The sequence below is a fragment of the Glandiceps talaboti genome, chromosome 17, assembly GCF_964340395.1.
Source record: "Glandiceps talaboti chromosome 17, keGlaTala1.1, whole genome shotgun sequence".
NCBI classification, from domain to species: domain Eukaryota; kingdom Metazoa; phylum Hemichordata; class Enteropneusta; family Spengelidae; genus Glandiceps; species Glandiceps talaboti.
In genome coordinates, this window is record NC_135565.1 from 18067209 (window position 1) to 18086885 (window position 19677).

The following is a 19677-nucleotide window of genomic DNA, read 5'->3' on the forward strand; positions in this document are numbered from 1 at the left end:
AACCACCACTATTTGAGAGAGAGAGAGAGAGAGAGAGAGAGAGAGAGAGAGAGAGAGAGAGAGAGAGAGAGAGAGAGAGAGAGAGAGAGAGAGAGAGAGAGAGAGAGAGAGAGAGAGAGAGAGAGAGAGAGAGAGAGAGAGAGAGAGAGAGAGAGAGAGAGAGAGAGAGAGAGAGAGAGAGGAGGCAGTAGGATATGTTGGCATGTGTGTAGATGGGGAGATGCCTTTATTTATTTATTTATTTATTTGTTTGTTTGTTTGTTTGTTTGTTTGTTTGTTTGTGTACGTGAATGGGACTCGATTTTTTTTCTCAGCTCCAACTTTCCAAACCTCTACATAATGGCCACAACGTTAGGTTACCCCTTTCTTACACTCCTTCTCGACTTTGATTTGTAACGCCACAGTTGCTGATTGGTGCAGTTTATTCCAACAGGTACAAGATGAATACCAAGTCCGTGAATGAAAATACATCTGTTCTGATCATTTGTGACAGGTGGGGGTCTCCATTTCTCAAAGGTACTCCAGCCGCCGTCAGACTGCTTGCGCGTCTATTTCAGACATTAGGTCTTAAAGTGTCGTGTCTTGTATTAAAAGTAACAGAGGAAGAAATAGAGGAAGCGAAAAGGGATAATATTGAGCTAATTTACCCACACCCTCCTGGTACTCTCCAATATGAAACACCTCGCCGCCATTGGCTTTATGCATGTGAAGCATATTACCCAAATGTTACACAAATGAAACCTCACGTGCAAATTGTGTTTGGGTTTGCTATGACGACATCCGAGGCAGCCTTGGCAATCAAAAATCGGATTTTGACAATGGCCAAGTACTATATTGCTTTTCTCTGGCCAACTGATGTTACCCCTAGTATAATAAGTTGTGATGCAAGTGAATTGAAACATCGTGTTCAACACTTGAGTAGTGAAATCGGATTTGTGGATGCTATGGTCTCGTTAGATCAGAAGACCTTTGGTCATTGTAATCAGAGATTCCAAGCATGTACTGAGAAGCAGTTTACGATTTACCCCCAACCAGATGATATTTATCTGAACATGCAACAGCCCACAGTTCCCACGGAAAATTCTGACCCTAGAATTTTATCATTTCTAACGGAGCAGGATTCAGACAGCATGCAAAGCCACCATTTACTGGCAAAGGCTGTCAATAAAGTTGCTGAAGGTTATCATAGGGTACAAAGGCAACCGCCAAAATGGGAAATTCTGGGTATTCCTGAAGGGAAAGAGTATGATATTCAAAGTCACCTTGATCCACATACACACTTATCTATTGTTACCTCTTCTATGCCAACTTTGAAGCACATGAAAACGGAGCTCCTAAGTTCCCACCTAATCCTAATCCCTCCATCCCCTGGAATGAATTCTCTTCATCTCATGTTAACTGCTATGGCGATTGGAATACCTTTCCTTGTTTCTACATACACCACCTGTCACGATTTTATCAGAACACATTTCGAGGACTACAAGGATGCAACGGTAGTTGACATGACAGATGTGGATAAGTTTACAGAGCAAATTGTATCGATTCTTCGAAAACCAAATGTGTATTTCAAAAAAGCAGCCGAAATGAAAACAAGGCTTCGTACTGAGGTGATGCCGTCCATGAACAACATGAATAAAACATTTCTGAACAAAGTGAAACAACATCTAGATGACATGAAAACAGACAAAGTACCAGAAACGAAACATTCAGACACATCAGGTAAATCTTGGATGTCTGTCAATCTTGTAAGATTACTTAGAGTGATCTCTTTGTACCTCATCATTTTCAAAGGTGTATTAGTAAATTAAGGGCATCATACTTGCCAGAAAAGGGAACATATTTTAAATTGCAAGTCCTTCAAATTTTGAAACGTTCTTATAACAATAACAAGAGATAATATAACCTACCAAACAATTTGACAGATAATGGTGGAATGGATAGATTTTCTACTAAGCATTTCAAAGAATTATATTAATCCAAAGTACAACATCGATACCATCAATTAGTAATGGCAAGGTGACAATGTCGATCGATTTTGTGCAAAATTCACAAAAAAATACATACAAAAAACAAGAAAATTATTGCAAATATTTCTTTTAAAATTTTTCGGTTGAGAACATATTGAATGAACAATCATGGCACTTTAAAGTAATATTGAACACTAGAGATGGAACAAAAGCGAGAGTGGTTTTATCTTGGCTGCATTTTCATTTCATACAATTTCCATAAGTCTATTTAGAAAGGTAGTATGGTGCAGTATTGGGGAAACATGCTACAGGATTTATACGAAATGAATCTTTCTGGTCAGCGAAGAATAAGAAATCAGTCTTGACATTTTCCCCATTTGGTTTTAGGTAGTGGTGATGATTCATCAGGTATTCCTACTAAACGAGCAAGGTTAGATCTTCCCACGGATTCAGGAGAACACCTTGATTCAGATGAAGTTAAGGATTTCACTGGACCCAAAGATGCTGCAACTGCAGGTGATATATTTGTTTCATTATACACGTACACAATAAATATTCTCATTGTAAGACTTCTGCTAATTCTTAGTCAAATGAGTCAATTTTAGAATTGGTTAAGTCAGAGAACCAATTATGGGCAAGTCTTATAAGAAGTTGTTTCGAAACGACTATATTCTCCAGTGGTATACTTTGGTGGACGACTTTTGCTACTAAAAATTATTCTATAGCCAAAGAATGTGTTAAGTATCCTAGCATTTTTTCATCACCTGTCGTCGTCAATGCTATTTGGGGAATATTTCGACATAAAACTATTTTTTTCTTTCAAAATAGGAGTTTTTAAAAATTATGCATGAATAAATGCTAGACAGTATGTCTACTGATACGTGGAAATTAGCAGTTGTTTCATGGTATCTGTTTAAATTAAGTTGTTTACAGTATATACGATATATCAAAGTGTATGGAAGAATAAATAAGAAAACTAGGCTTCCTGAAGTCATTTTGACAACAAATATATTTATATATTCACTACACGTTCAAACTTGATATATTTTCAGTCACTGAAGACAACCCATCACGACACAAAACAGACACTATCTGTCATCAACCATCAGCTGATCATCAAGACAACCCTAGTCCAGGTACGTTTTAATCTACTCCTTTCACAAAACAAAATGTAGAACTGTATAGTTTATATTTATTTTTTTTATTTTTTTTAAAAACAAAAATGCAAATGAGAACAGGATGGTCTCAAGGAAACTCAACTCAAAGGGTTTCCAAAAGTTCAAACCAATTTTTGAATTTTTATATATACACCATAATTATACAGTCAGTTGGTAAGGTCTGTATCTCAGTTTCTGAGTCAATTATGTCAATTTTTTGAAAAGTTTATTCACTAGCCTATTAATCTTTTTTATTATCTTTGCAATATACTACATCAAAAGGCTGTTGCTATGAACGTGGTACGGTGTTGTTGCTAGGCATAATTGCATGCAGTTTTGAATACTTATGCACTTGCCTACCCATTCATTATTGTTTAGTGCACCATCATTTGACTGGTGCTTGAGGCATTTGTATACATTAAAAAAAAATATTTTGTTCACTTGCCTACCCATCCCAGTTGTTATCTTTGTAATATACATCATTTCATTGTTGCTAAAGGCATGGTCATGGTTGCTAGGGCCACTTGTGTCAAAATGTTTTCAACGTGATATCAAATGCAGACTACACCTCCAGATACCAAGTTTCAGACCAATTCACCACGCAGTTTTCAAGATATATTTTTTGACCAACTTTAATATCACTGACGGAATCATCATATCGTGAATGCATCCAAAGCCTAAACTGTTCATTAGTTGTAAATATTAATTATTGATTCTCATCATTTCAACTACTCTTATTTCATCAGCTGTTCCAGGAGATAGTGGAGATGTCAGTCCAGCCACACATAGAGAAGAAACAAGAAGTCCAGGTACGTAATTTATTTCATGGTTTGATCTAATCTGATTAAAATCTGATGTGGTGAAAGCAGCTAAATATCTTTATTTACATCTGTTATGAACGTCACCTTCTCACATCTGACCCTGTGTAATAGAATCTTATATGAACTCGCGCTTTGAGTAGCCAATCAGATTGAGCGTTACATTGGCAGCTATGCACACTGAAGAAATTGAAAAAAACAAACAACCAAATGTACACACAAAGAATTGTGTTGACATCACGACCTGTTGGTGGTGATGCCATCTCGCTAAATGATTTTGCACACTGAAGAAATTGAAAAAGCAAACAACCAAAAGCATGCTGATCGGTTTAAGAAACCTTTCAAGATCCTTGAAATTCGAATGAGATTTTTTATTACACAGGGTCAGATGTGGGAAGGCGGCGATCAATAGGAACACAACAAATGACCCAAAACGATGGCAATAGAGGTGAATAAAGGCATCTAGCAGGTTTCACCACATCAGATTTTAATCAGATATGTTTGATCTAGCTGTGTTAGGTAGAATACTGTTATGTTTTAGAAAGAAAGCACATATAAAAAGAATGTGTTGTGGTAGTGGTTGACATGATGTGTGTGTATGGGGTGTATTTATTGTGTTTTGGAAGAGGAGTGTGTGTGTGTGTGTGTGTGTGTGTGTGTGTGTAAAGCCTAAAGAGGGAGGGTGTATATCTGTGTTAGAGTGGTCATATGGATGTGGATGTGGTATTTATTTTGGATTTTTAATTTATAAATCAACTTATCATGGCTTTCTATTTGAAAAAAAATGTGAAATAACTTTGACCGAGTCTGTGTTTATAAATCAATACATTGCAAAACCCTAAATATGTTGTTTCACAATGATTCCTCAGTTAGGAAGCCATGTGGTTTATAAATTAGAAATCCAAAGTAAATACCCAATCCTCATCTATATGGCTACTTTAAGAGAGGGATGGTTTTTTGTATTTAGAGAGAGGATGTATTCTGTGTGCATGTGGAGAGCGAGAGAGAGAGAGAGAGAGAGAGAGAGAGAGAGAGAGAGAGAGAGTGAGAGAGAGAGAGAGAGAGAGAGAGAGAGAGAGAGAGAGAGAGAGAGAGAGAGAGAGAGAGGCATATTGCTAGGTGTTGAAAAAGGGGGTGTATTTTTGTGAATAGAGAGAGGATGTATTCTGTGTGCATGTGGAGAGAAAGAGAGGGGGGGGGGGCATATTTCTAGGTGTTGAGACAATGAGATGTATTTTGAGGGGATGTATCCGATGTACATTTGAAGAGAGAGAGAGAGGGGTGGGATATTTCTAGGTGTTGAGAAAAAGTGTATTTTTGAGGGGATGTATTTTTGTGAATAGAGAGGGATGTATTTCTGTGGTTATAGAGATGTGTTTCTGCAAGTAGAGAGAGGGGATGTATTCTGTGGGCTCGTGTATGGAGAGGGATGTTGAGGTGTACTTTTGTTAGCAGAGAGGGGTGTATTACTGTGTAGAGATAGATATATTTCTCTGTGTAGGGAGAGATGGCCATGTTTCATTTAGTCTAGAGGCTGTGTAGAGATAGATATATTTCTGTGAGTAGGGAGAGACGGCCATGTTTCTTTTAGTCTAGAGGCTGTGTAGAGATAGATATATTTCTGATGTAGTGAGTGACGGCCATGTTTCTTTTGGTCTAGAGGTTATCTGTGGCTTCAAATCAGAACATCATTGTTGCCATGGCATCTTGAATTTCCCTACGAGAACCACATTGGAAATAAATTTAAAAAAAATAAAATAATTTGATATGCTATCCTCTGTGATTTTTTATACCTTGAACTTTAACATGTATTTGTATAAATTATAACCTAATAAATCCAAATAAAACAAAATCTCCTTCACCATATGGAGAAACAACGAGCAGAGATGAACTTCCAAATTCAAACAAAGCCTGGCCCCACAAAGCAATTGACATCATGCTTGTGTTAATCAATCGCCGAGTTCTGCCCAATGAGATACATAAGTGTTTATTGTGGGTAGTTATAAATATTGTCCAAATATGGTAAATTTGTCAGCTCATGACACTACTTATAAATACATTATTGTTTACATCATTCCAATAGTTGGGGTTTACTCATTTACATGAACAACATTTGGTTCATGACTTCTCATTCCTCTAGATGAGGTGAAGGAGATCTTCAGATTCAAAGCCATGGATAGCCTCTTTACTTGACAATATTTCTGTGTAATGAGAGCGGGTGTATTCCTATGTGTAAAGAGTGTGTGTGTATTTCCGTGTGTATAGATAATATATATTTCTGTATGTAGAGAGAAGGGGAGTATTTCTGAGTGCTGATAAGGTGGAGAACACCTACCCATCACACCATTTAAATTTTTCATTCAAGGTGACATTCCAGGAAGCAGTTCCACTGTAAGTCCAACCACACATAAAGAGGAGACACGCAATCCAGGTACAGTACCAATCTTATATAGAGAATATTGTTGGTGTTTTTGGAAAGCAGTTATTTTATAGAGTACTTGTGGTGGACAGGGTAACATGTGTGTGTGTGTGTGTGTGTGTGTGTGTGTGTGTGTGTGTGTGTTTGGCAAGAGTGGTGTATTTTCTGATTCATGTGTTGATATATATAGACAGTCATTCATATATTGTAAAGATTGTCTTTGTTTCACTGATAATTATCCAAGTCTGTGGTGTGCTTTTCATCGAGAATTGTAAAAGTGACCATTCTGAAATGTTACATTGTAACACATTGAATACTAGTATGATGTCTGTTCAAAGCCTTTTAACCATTATAAAATATATGAAAATGTTTGTTTTTATCTTCCATACAGGACACATAACACTTCATGTAAACCCTGCAGGTGGTATTCCCAGAGAAGGAAGATCCACCAGAGAAGTAGAAAATGCATACTTTAGAACAAAAGAAGTCCTTGAGGAAGCCCCTCAACATATCAATAACATTCACCCACATCTACATGTAGACAAAGTTGGGGGTAATAGTGTGTACTACACCATAGCCTGTGAGACCTTGGATGCTGTGGAGTGTTTATGGAAGAAATATGAAACCCTGAATCTCAACAAACTGATAACATCTACAACTATCACGGAGAAAACACTGAATGAAATTGGTGCTTCATACTTCTCAATACAGACTACACTGGATATTGAGGAATATGAACAATGTAAGAGAGAATTACTGGAAAAAGGTAACAATTGGTTTTGTGTAGATTATACTAAGTAATTGCCATGCAGCCAAGGAGCTTTGCTTTCATTAAACCATAAGTACCCAGAACAGATATTTTTTAAAAGTATGCGACTACATTGTGTGTACTTCTGAACAGTATACAACAATGACTCCAATATGTGTACAGATTGTAATTGGATATAAACTGATGGAATGCTTCATTTTGTATGAAATACACAGTATACTGTGAGTGCAAGTGTCAAATGTTGACGACAGCAAACTGTCAAAGAGAGGAGAAACAGTAAAAGTACTGATTCTAAGCTAGTTCAAGCCATTCATTTGTTTTAAATTATATTAATTACTCATTAGATACATGTCTAATTGTGTTAAAACCTTAAATTTGCCAAATGGGTGAGAATTTATGGTATTTAGTTTTAATTTATAAAAACAACTTTGCTATATTATTCTACTTAAACAAATAATGTAAAATAACATATACCAAGTCCTTGTTTGTAACTCAATAAATCAGAAAACATTAAAAAAAGTGTAAAATGTTTGTTATTGACATGAGTTCTGAACACATAATTTGTATATATTGTTTTACATTATTTTTTCAAAGTAGAAAAACTTAGCAAAGATATTTTATCAATTAAAAATCCAAAATAAATACCATAAATTCTCATCCATTTGGCAACTTTAAAATAACAATTATGTGTCTATTGTTTAACAGGTGACATTGTCACAGCAACACCAATGGAAGCTGATGATAGTGATGAGGAAAGCAGTCAAAGAGAAGTTGAGCTTACTAAAAAAAATAAAGAACTCAAAGTAGAAACTACCAAACTTAGAATTACAATTAATTCTTTGCAGAAAAAAGTTGATGAATTTGATGCTCGAATCCACTTGCTAAATACAGCTCTGAAAGAAAATCCAGAGTTGAAAGTAGATCAGGCAATCCTGCAAGCATCTGTGAAAGAGAAAGATATTGAAATAGAAATATTGAGAAAGAATCTAGAGAAAAAGGAAAAGGAGGAGAAAGTAATGATAGACAAAATACTGAAATTAAGTGATGAAAATTCTAAATTGAAAGAATCTTCTGGGAAGGGAGGAGATCCATCTCTTTCAGAAGAAAACCGTCAACTCAAGATGGAAGTCGCCAGTCTTAAAGAAAAAGTTGAGGATCTTGAAAAGAAGAATATTACTAAGCAGGAGGTGATTGAAAGACTTGAGATGAAAATGGACAAAATCAAAGGTTAGTGGTAAGCATAGAATACTGTCTATTTTATTTAAATTTATGTTTTGAGCATTTGTACAGTAATTTCCTCCATTGCAGATTTGAAAGCCTACAACAACCTTGACCAATAATCCATTTCCATCCATTGCCCCACACCCTTTAGCCTGTTTTACTGTGCTGTTGAGATACATCACCATCTGGTTGTACCTCCTAACCCTTGTATTCTCCACTTGCAATGATTACATTTTAAAAAACTGATAACAAATTTTTTTGCCCAATTACCAGCACCTGCAGTCCCTTCACCCATGACAACTAGTCAGACTGTCGTTATTCAATCGAATCATTATTTAAATGCATTATGCTACGTGATGTAGTTATTTACGTGTTATTTACATACATTTTATGTAAATTTAATGCTGGATAACCATGATAACAACTTTCAGGATATGGCTAATGTGAATTTTTTGAATTTTTTTCTTAAACTAATATGAGGGCTAGGAGGTACAACCAGCTAATGACTTATCTCAACAGCACAGTAATTTGGGTAAACAGGCTACACAACCTTAAAGTTATAAACCTTTTGAGTCAAATACTAAAGGTATCACCTCAAAGTGAGACTACAATTTACTCAAGAATACATTTGCAAAGTAAATGCCAGTAAGGTAAACATCCGGGTATGGAACAAGACAATCAATTCCTGGTTATATACTACAATGTAAAATACTTGGTATGATTTTACAACCATTGCATTTTACACTATTACATGTGTACAGCCTAGCTGCAACAGCCAATGATTCACATAAAATTGTTTTATGATAGCTATAATGTCATTTTCAGACTGGACATTCCATTGAGATTAGTGGGTTGGTTGTTGATAATTTGACAAATAACAGGTGCAATCTGTACGCTGCAATTCTTTAAAAGTGTGGTTGGAAATGGGTCAAGTAGACAAGACTTTGGAGGCAATGTGTTAATGAGTTTTGACACATAATCTATCGCGACGGGTGTGAAAGCGTCAAAAGAGCAGCATAAATGAACATTGTTGCATGTATCACATTGCTGGGCTGCTTCATTTTCCCATGGGAAAAAAAATTGATCAATGTTATTTATTAGAATTCCCACAAATTGAATATTCTAACTTGAAACGTGTGTTGCATGTAAGATTAGTCTGCTTTTTGACCTTTGACCTTTGTTTACATTACAGGTCAGTGGAAAGTAACAGATATACTTGATGGTGAAAGTGGTCCAGTAAAGTTCAAATATGTGCAAGGAGTGACCACAAATCACCTTGGTCAAGTGGTCATGGCAGATGAAGGCAACAATAGTGTACTCACCTTGAAATCAACTTATGAAGTTGACTCAGAGATTAGATTTGATGGTCACTTTCCTAATAAATTCAAACCTTATGATGTTGCTGTGACAACAAGCAATACATATTTTATGACAGACTCTGGTAATGACCAAGTCGTCATGTTTGACAAATCTTCTAAAACTACTCAAACATTTTGTCAAAATGATGACATTGAACCAAGAGCAATTGCTTTACTTGATGAAGGATTTGTTGTCACCGATGACAAAGGTCACAGAGTGGTCAAGTATGACATGAATGGTGAAAGTGTAGCAGAAGTTGGAGGTCATGTCCAGCCAAGTCTACTCTATAACCCTAAGTGTGTTGTGGTCAATAGTGATAACAATGTTATTGTCTCTGACTGGGGCAGAAGTAGTGGGGATGGTAGCATCAAAGTGTTTGGTAAACAATTACAATATCTGTTCACAATGTGTAGTGATGTGATGTATCCCTATGGGCTAAGTGTAGATTTATGGGACAATGTTTATAATATTCAGTTCCCTAGGGGGTTAAGTTGGAGGTCGATTGTGAAATATACAAAGAATGGAGAAGTAGTTGAAAGAATTAGAGATCACCTAGACTGGGTTGAATTCATTGCTGTTAGTAAGTATGGACAGCCTAAGATTATAGTTTCACACCCAGACATCAACCATGTCACAGTTTACACCAAATAAAGAAATCTACTTTACACTACGATGTACATTTTACAAGAATTAAAAATTTATTTTATTATTTTTAGTGAAATTCTCAGAGAATTTTATTGAATATAGGATAATAAAGAGATGTGATGTCAACAACACTTTAATCTTGTAAACAACATTGTCTGCACAAAAATATTCTCTATTTTGCATATTTGGAGAATTTTTTTTGAATAAAACACACTCTACATGTGTGTCGCTATTTTTTGTGATGTTTCTTATGATATTTGTAAACATTTTGGAGAATGTTTTGGTGCAGAAGTAGAGGAATATTGGATTTTTCATATGTTGAACGTTGTGACGTCACAATTTGTATTTACCGCGTCGTTACGATGCGACAGCCATTACCATTAGACTGATCAAGTATTTATTTATTTTCACACTTTCTGATAAAAATTATGACTGGAAATGACACTACACAGGTGTCGCTACATTTACTGATGTACACTAAAACATTTTTGGATAAATCCAAGAATATTTTGTGACATAATTTGAGTATTTTTGAAGTAACACATGTAAACCGGTCATGACGTCCGGACTTCAACATATGCTATTTCTATCTGAGAATTTCATATTGGCCGTAAAACTACTTGTGTGTGCAGAATAATTATAAAATTTTACCTGTACATCCTTTGATGTTACATGATTATGTTGTGTAAAGTTGATTTCATTTGGATGTGAATAGCTGGCAGAAATGTCAGGATAAAAATTGGAAACACTGAGTGCGATCATCACTCAACGGATTCCATTTTGCAAATGACCTGCCGTCTGTCGTAGTCACGAGAGGGCGCTATAACACTTTCAGTCGGCACGCTTCACGCTTGTCGTATTCGGAGAGAACTGATTGAGATTTCCCCTAAACTTATCAAAAGAAAACACGTTTATACTTTTGAAGTCAAAGCAGAACGGAAATTCTTTGTTGTTAATTTTTTGTCACTAAACTTTGCTAATGACTTTTTAAAAACATATGTAACTGTTTTTATAAATACTGTACAATCCAGTGTGACACCATTAACCCGATGACAAATGTAATTAGTGTGAAGGAAGAATATATACAGATATTTTAAATTCGTGTTGTGTAAATTTTATAGTGTTTATTTCCAAGTTTCATTATATTATTACAAGCATATTTATTATATCACGTTCAGTAGTAATTAATGCATTGGTTGAGAAAAATAACAATTTTCAAGTCCTATAAATTTCATTTCATTTTTGTACCAAGAACTACAAATATTATAAGCTTAATACCTCACCAAAGCTTTCATCAGGTATCCACTATTGCTCTGTTGCCTTGTGACGTCAGAAATCACTGTCAACGTCATGGATACCTAGTGAAAGCTTTGGCTCTGTTGCCTCCTGACGTCAGAAATCACTGACAACGTCATGGATACCTAGTGAAAGCTTTGCCTCTGTTGCCTTGTGACGTCAGAAATCACTGACAAAGTCATGGATACCTAGTGAAAGCTTTGGTGATCATGCGCTACTAGTATTTCTTGGACCAGGTGCAAAATGAAGTTAAATTTTATAACTTAGACTGAGCGTTTGCACAGATCTTCTTCATCATTGACTATTTACACTTATTGTATTCAGAAGTTAAGATTGTGATGTGAGAAACTAATTAAGTTGTTTTTGTAGATAAATAGAGTGACAAGTATGTAAAAGTGTGAATATTTTATTCAAACATTAATGTTTTGTATTTAGTAATAATTCATAAGGTATGTAACATGTCTTTTTTAAAGGCATCAATGTGTCATTTGTTTTTAGATTAATTTTATTCCATACAGTAATTAATTATGTTAGACTTACTGTCACATTACTAGTCCCAAGTACTACGAGTTCAACAAATGACCCTGCAGCTCACTTTATGGTATACTCAGTGATAATGTAAAACTATTCACTGTGTCAGATCTATGGCAACACTTTAATATGTATATCGAGTGCATCGCGGTCTATTCTCATGTACACATCAACACATTTAAAGATATGCCATGTTACACACATGAAAAGAAATATTTAGTTTTGTAAATAAAATTTGTATTTTATATAAAATCATTCGCTTGTGTTTATTAGAAAATATTCAATGAATGCACACACACGCGCGAGAGAGAGAGCGCGCGCGCACACACACACACACAGTCACACACACACACACACACGCACGTGCGCAAGCGATACAAATCAAACTTCTCCAACCACACCCCCATGAATTAACGTTGTGAAAATACAAAAAAGTAATATTTTTTTTCAAGTTTGTAGCAAAATTGTCCGTTTTTCCAGGTGTGAGATACATAAAATAACGTAAATTCCAAATTGAGATGAAAATAGTTCAGTTATGTGTAATTTAAATTGCTGTGTAGTTATTTATCTGTTCTGTTTTTATTGTTCATCCCATTTAGAGACTTTCCTCAAAAATTTGCTCGTCGTGTACGGTTATGGATAACTTTATCGCCACATTGCAGCCTCCGATCCCCGGGACAGCTGAATATATTAAATAGAGCCACCAGCGATAAATAACATCAACATGGCTGAAAGTTCGTCGTAGAGGGCGTTGTGATTATTCGTGCCCTTGAAAACTGCGGCATCGAAAACAGTATCCCGCATCGTTAAGCTTCTCATAAAAATTGTTTATACAGGAGAGAAAATAGTCCCCTAACTGTATCGCAAACGGCAACATCTTCAGAAATGTTTGTCAGGGTGCGCCTTTCTAGAATTTTTACAGTACACGGATATTTTTTTACACATATACAGGGCAAAACTGACACATATTAGCGACAGTCATCTCAGAAGAAAAACAATGACCATTTGATATATATTGTAGACAATGAATGAACATTTGGTGTTCAATCATACGTAGTAGTGATATCAATGACGTTAGGGAACCTGCAATAATTACAGGGGGAGGGGGAGGCGACCGGGGACTCGAAATCAAGCCCGTTCTGTTGCACAAAATCATCAAACAAATATACCGTAATTTGCAATTTAATTATGGACGAGAATCTGTTCATGGAGTCCATTGGCTACTACATCAAGAATCTCCAATATTATACCAGAAAATGGTAAAGGTATTGTTTCATAAACATGTATTCTACATTACGTAACTATGTAAAACAAATGATATTCGAATTGTACATGTTAACTTAAAACTAACTATCTTAAAGTGGCACTAGATGAGATGAGTAGTTTTACTCGAGTAGAACAACTTGATAAATCTCCAATTAAACTGTTCTCATATAATGTTAATACCAATGCATACCTTCTACGACATTATGTTAGGGAACTTGCAATCCAGACTGAGCATGCTCAGACGCAAAGGGCTATGGGATTATCTGTGGTTATCATAATACCTAATCTGGAGCTACTGATAAAACAAACCTCCCACAATTGTCAGGGTAACTCATTCGTTCGTTCGTTCGTTCATTCATTCATTCATTCATTCATTCATTCATTCACGATTTGATACATAACATTATAGTAAAACTGGATTTCTTGTCTTCTTTACTTGCAAGGAAAAAAATTTCACCGACATAAATATCACCAAAAAATAACCCAATGATTATTGATATTATTATGATAATGATTATTACGTGACTAATATTTGTTTCTCTGCGGAAACCGTTTAACTGCTGTGACTTGAAGTTTTACACACTGTCAAATACATTGCTGGGAGTGTCCCAGGTTTACTAAATCGCTCATTTGTGGAAAGGGATGAGAAGAGCGCCCCCAATGGCCGATCTTTAGTTTAGCGGTTTTACGTCACAGATCATTTTATGGTCATTGTAAATTATTCTACTCTATTCTTAACTTGGCGAGATGTAATTTTTTCGATTGTATATTTGTGTGAAGATTTTTAAAGACAAGTTTCATCATACTGTATTCGTTAAGGGGAAGGCCACTCTAGGAAAAAAAAAAGAATTTTCGAATTCACAAACAATCATATTTTCTGGAGAATTATGTCATGGTTTCATATATCACCTACATTACATGCGATTTCTGAGAAACAACAAGTTGAAGTTGCCCCCCCCCCCCCCATTCAGTATCTTTGTCCTGGGCGACATTGCCTCTTAGGAGTCAGCAAAATGTAAAGGTTGAACATTAAATATTCATGGCGTTTTCACTGAGATAATAAGCTTATGGCGGTCTCAAGAACTCAAGGTTCATGAAATTCTTTTTATTTCCTGGAGTGGCTTTCCCTGTTACTTTTATTCCTACAACACTTTTCGATATTGGCATATATCTAGCGACTGCTTCAAAATAGACAGATATAGATCATAGCCTAATAGCTGTTTCAAATGTCTTCCGCTGTTATGGACTGTGTGGACTACATAATGTCATATACCTCTGTAGGATAATTTAAAGGCATGGGTACAGTGTTAGCCTAGGCATATACCCTCATGTGGAGGGTCTGTGGTCTAGGAGGAAACCTTAATGCCCGAGGAAAACCTGCGTTGTTCATGCTGAACGTCATAAATTTGATAAAACCAAGACAAGGGTTCAAACCCCGACCACAGATGTAAGAGGCAGATGGTTTAACAACGCAGCCTCAAATAGACAATTATCCATTGTACATGCAAATTAATATTATCAACGACATTAAAGAGACACTGCATTGCTTAACTGATATTACAACATATATGTCATTATGGAGTCATAATGGGTGAATGGTTGGCGTGACCGGCTTGGAATCTACAGGTTGCAGGTTCGAGCCCTGTCGCTGCCTGCTGTTTGTTTCTGAGTGGCTAAAGTCCTTGGGCAAGACTTGAACCACGACTGTGCTTCAGTCAACCCAGCTGTATAATTGGGGACCTGGTAGGATGTAGGTTGCAATGTGAAGGCTTTAATCCTATGCGCTGAAATGGCTGCAATGGACTGTATGCTCCCCGGGGAGTTGAGGAAGACTAAAGGGCCGTTGTGCCGTTCTGATCCGAGCCAGGGGTAATAAATTGTAAAGCGCTTTGAGCACGGTGTGGGAAAGCGCTATATAAGAACCAACATTATTATTATTATTATTATTATCTTACGTTTATTTTATATTTCCATATATTGAATTACGACTCGGAACTGAGAATTATTTCATACGATCAAAGCTTTCACTTTGTACAGCGTGTCCTGATTCAGAATTTTGGAAATTTGTTTTGTGTTTCGTAGTATTTCTAAAGGTAGGAAAAAGTTTTACTTGCATAAATATATTTTATAACTTTACACACCAAATAGTCATCATCAATGTTGTGGTCATTAGTAATTATCATATTTCATTTTTTACATCAGATTCTCCCCTTTAAGCGTGTAAACGGATGGTCTCTTATTTCAATATTCGCTAGAAGCTACATATAGTGAAACCGTTTATCGAAGAAGATGGCCTGCAAGACATATTGAATTGTCAATGAATAGTGTAAGTCCGTGCCATTGAATGGGATAGTCCTTGCCACCACTTCCTATGTATATTGAAGCCCGCCCCTACGGTGGGAAGATGAGGGCAATATCTAGACGTTCACCAGGTTACTCTGATTCTGCCTCTTTGAACAACGACATTTCTCTAGTAAGGGTAATTTAAAGGTATGATTGCCTAATGACAGGACAAAACTTTCAACTTGCAATAAATCAACGCTTTACATAGAAACACAGACAAGGAGTCTGTAACAGAAAACAGGCAGTCAATCATTTCACAAAAACCTATTTCGGATCACGAATTGATCGATATTCAACAATTAAGCAGTCCAACTTGATATTTTTGTTCTTCACCAACATCTGATTTTTCGAGATTAATCTTCAAACACAATTTCAGATTTTCTGAATGTAGTAAATTTGATAAATTGCATGTTATGGGTGTTTGGAAGAAATGCAACGGACGTTGGTGAAGTTTTTTCGGCTCATCACTGATAACTTGGCCTAGTTTACGAACTACGTGCCAGACATTCCCTGAACTGGTTTCTACTAACACAACAATAATCTGATAATTCAACCCAGCGTGGCTCCTGTAAGGGTACAAGCGAATCAGCAAATCTCGAACTGTGTGATGAGTTTCGTTCGCGTCCAGCTGAGGATCAGCGCGTGCGCAGTTTTGTGATTCAGTAAAGTTGATACCAACATTCCAAGGTTTCCCTATGACGTCATCTTGACATTTAGTATTGACGTTGACCGTGAAATTGGCGTGACAAGCCCCGGCATTGTGAAATGGAATCAAATCCCATCGTAAGTCAATACTCTCTTCGAAAATTTTGTCCGAATACACTCTTGCAAGAGGTGGCGACGGTAAAGATGGCTGGAGAGCTTTGAACTCTTGTCGAAGAGCGTGATATCGGTATCCCATGGTTACATACTCTTGTAATTTCAATTTGTACTTCTTTCCAAATACTGAATTTTCTACATCGTAGATCTGACTCGGCGTCATAGCTGTAAAGTGTAACCATGGTAACAGCTCTGCGAATTCCTCACCTGCATCCGTCTCATTTTCGGACAGTAGTTTGTTTGTTATCCATTTCTCTACTCCTTTGAACAAAGTGTATTCGTCGGCAATGTAACTTTCTGTAGATTTCAAAACTCGACATAAAGTTGCGAAATCGATATCAAGCCATTCGGGTTTTTCAATTACGCGTTGCAAATTGAAAATGATGACATCGAAACACAACTTTGACAACATCTTGAGGCCGTAAACTTCAGCCCGAGACAACCACTGCATAGCGCCATCAACGTTCCTTCTTAGAACGATGGTGTCAATCATGTACCCTTCGCATAGATTTTTAAGTGACGTCATATCATACTTGTCAGCCAGAATCACGACTGGCAAGACCCGCCTTACGGACAAACTTATCTGTCCACAATACATGAATTTTAAAAAGTCTTCAAACACGGGAAGACACTCGTTGGACTCTTCAAGGCATATTTCAGTCTTTTTAGCGTCTGACCATTTCGCATCAATCAACATCGTCCGAAATACGGTACTACAAGATGACAACAAAAACTTACTGACGTAGTATCTCTGTTGACCGACTTTGATGATGACGTCGGACATTGCAGGTTCATTGAAGTGCGCCATCAGGCGATCAACATGATGATCAATTCGTCCTACAAGCTCTGAGTAACACACCTTAGATGTCGATAAAACGGCTGAAGTTTTACGGGGAATTTGAGTCACGGTCGTGTCCATATTTTGTCTGTGTGAAAATAAAAGTGTTTAAAAAACAAGTTGAAATAGATAGACACATCTATAATGACGAGAATAATTGATATTAACCGAGAAAATAATATTACGTGTATTATTTTGTATTATGGCCATCGTAGACTAGAGTATCACCTTCCTGGAATGAAATATTAGTTCACAAGTGACTGTGCGTAAAAACATAGTAACATCATCTATATCCTCCGCGGTACATCTGAGTGCAAGTAACGCGACGTTGCTATATATATCCAGAGCTACTAGCAACGCAATATTGATTGATATACAAATGACATTACAGTTATGCATCCGGCGTCGTATATCAAATACAATAATTTCAAACTACTGTGTTCATACCTGAATCCCTGGGAATAACTGTCGACCTTATTGTTAGTGTGGGCACACCTGTAGAACGTTAGCCTGATCGATTCGGACTTCTATAAGTTCTATATACAGCTGCAGTATAGCGATATGTCGCAGACAGCTCAGCGGCGTATACGTATGTATGTCGTTCACGCCAAGTGGTATAATATCATTTTGTTTATACCATAGCGTGTCCAAAACGTGAGTCACCTTCGCCGGAAATGTTCAAGTATATACTAGTAACTGGGTACCCGTGTCTGTCATATATTTATAGTATTTTGTACGAGCGAAACGATGACGATATCACCTGCGCCATGTACGTAAGCATTTGTGACGCTACGAACTCTTTCTGTCGACAGCATGACACGTCACATTATACACATGGAGTTACAGTACATTAATACGTAAATAGAAAGTGAGTCATCCACGTACAGACACCCCAATATTGTACGCGTGGCTAAAGTTACGGGTATATGTTTACGAACATGATCTAAAAACGTCACTTGTCTCACACAAACAAGGCGTAATGATGAAAGAGAAGAATTTATGTGTAAGCTAGGGACAAACTGTATCCGCTGACTACGTCGGGTAGTAAGGAAATGTACGGGTTCTGGCAAAACCATTTTTCGGACCACAGTAAGCTTCTTACGTGTACCATGGATGTATTAGAGAGAGTTCTCACTAATACATCCATGCGTGTACTAAGCTTATACCTGTCCTGTAGATATGCGGACGGTGACGGATCACTTCGTCCAAATTTCAATTGGTTTTTATTTTTCACATTATGTTAACATATCAAAAGTCTGCCTGTTTTCTTACCAAAACGATGGAGAGATAAACCAGACTGAAAGTCGATATAGTGGACGTATTTTTTACGTCTACGTATACCGAAATGTCTTTCGCAAATGCACATGACGTTGTAGTGAATTAAAGGACATCATGTTTCATTGAATGACATCACGTCATGAAAATGGGCAACATAAGACAGTCATGGCGTTCCATATCTAAATTCAGGAAACGCAATCGTGACTACACCACACTAATCTCAATTCACTGTCTTCCAGGAATTGTAACAATTGTACTTTATCTCATCTCAGACCGTTAGTGGTCTGAGTGGTCTGAGATCTCATACAGGTTATACGGCTTAGTGAGTGTTAATAACCAATTTATGTCGTCGCCCCTGGAGATATATAATATTAGCTGAATTTGAACCATATTGCAATGGAATCAAATATTGATTGTTTGTACACGCATTGGACTTTTACAATTTGATTTTTTATTTTATATTAAAGGTTGTCCAATGGTTGACTGGCATGATACAAGCACAGGCTCTGTCGCTCGCGCATCAAGCTATAGTCCAGTTTGCACACAGACGGGACCTGTGAGTCGGTAGTGTGACTCAGGAAGCTAGGTAGGCCTCAGGGACAATGTCAGCGACTGAAAGCAGGTCGAGCCACAATATTAATACTAATGGCTACTCTGCGTTTTTCACTCACCTGATTGAAGAGATATTGATCAAGACTCAGACCATCAAAGTGGACATGCACATCCTAGTGATACATGCACACTTTTCATTTGTTGTTGCCATGGAAATATCCGTCTTTCAAATCCAAACCTTTCGTTAGGTCAGGGGTCAGTTCTCGCAAGCCAGAATTTTAGAGCCTGATGCAATAATTCAACGAAAAATCTCGTCTGGAGCCGTTAAGATGTCTGTGATTTTACGGCGATATTTTTCTCAATATTAGGGGAATTTTGGCAAAGAATTCTAAGTAATCG

The 19677-nt window shown here is 36.8% G+C and overlaps 1 protein-coding gene and 1 long non-coding RNA gene across 3 annotated transcripts in view; both read right to left on the minus strand.

The window, feature by feature from the left end:
* LOC144447912 (uncharacterized) overlaps positions 1–12525 on the minus strand; it is a 24692-nt gene extending 12167 nt beyond the window's left edge. The window contains exon 1 of the long non-coding RNA XR_013482069.1: positions 11007–12525. This is a non-coding gene — a long non-coding RNA (uncharacterized LOC144447912). The remainder of the gene's footprint in view (positions 1–11006) is intronic.
* Positions 12518–19638, minus strand: LOC144447910 (kelch-like protein 1). 2 transcript variants are annotated; one of them, XM_078138007.1, is made up of 2 exons: positions 19398–19638; positions 12518–17536 (listed from the first exon to the last, which is right to left on the minus strand). In XM_078138007.1, the coding sequence occupies exon 2, from the start codon at positions 17527–17529 to the stop codon at positions 16084–16086; it is 1446 nt and encodes a 481-aa protein (XP_077994133.1). In that variant the 5' UTR covers positions 17530–17536; positions 19398–19638; the 3' UTR covers positions 12518–16083. The 2 variants fall into 2 exon arrangements, with proteins under 2 accessions (XP_077994133.1, XP_077994132.1); XM_078138006.1 differs by lacking the exon at positions 19398–19638 and adding an exon at positions 17896–18203.
* Positions 19639–19677: the final 39 nt, after the last annotated feature.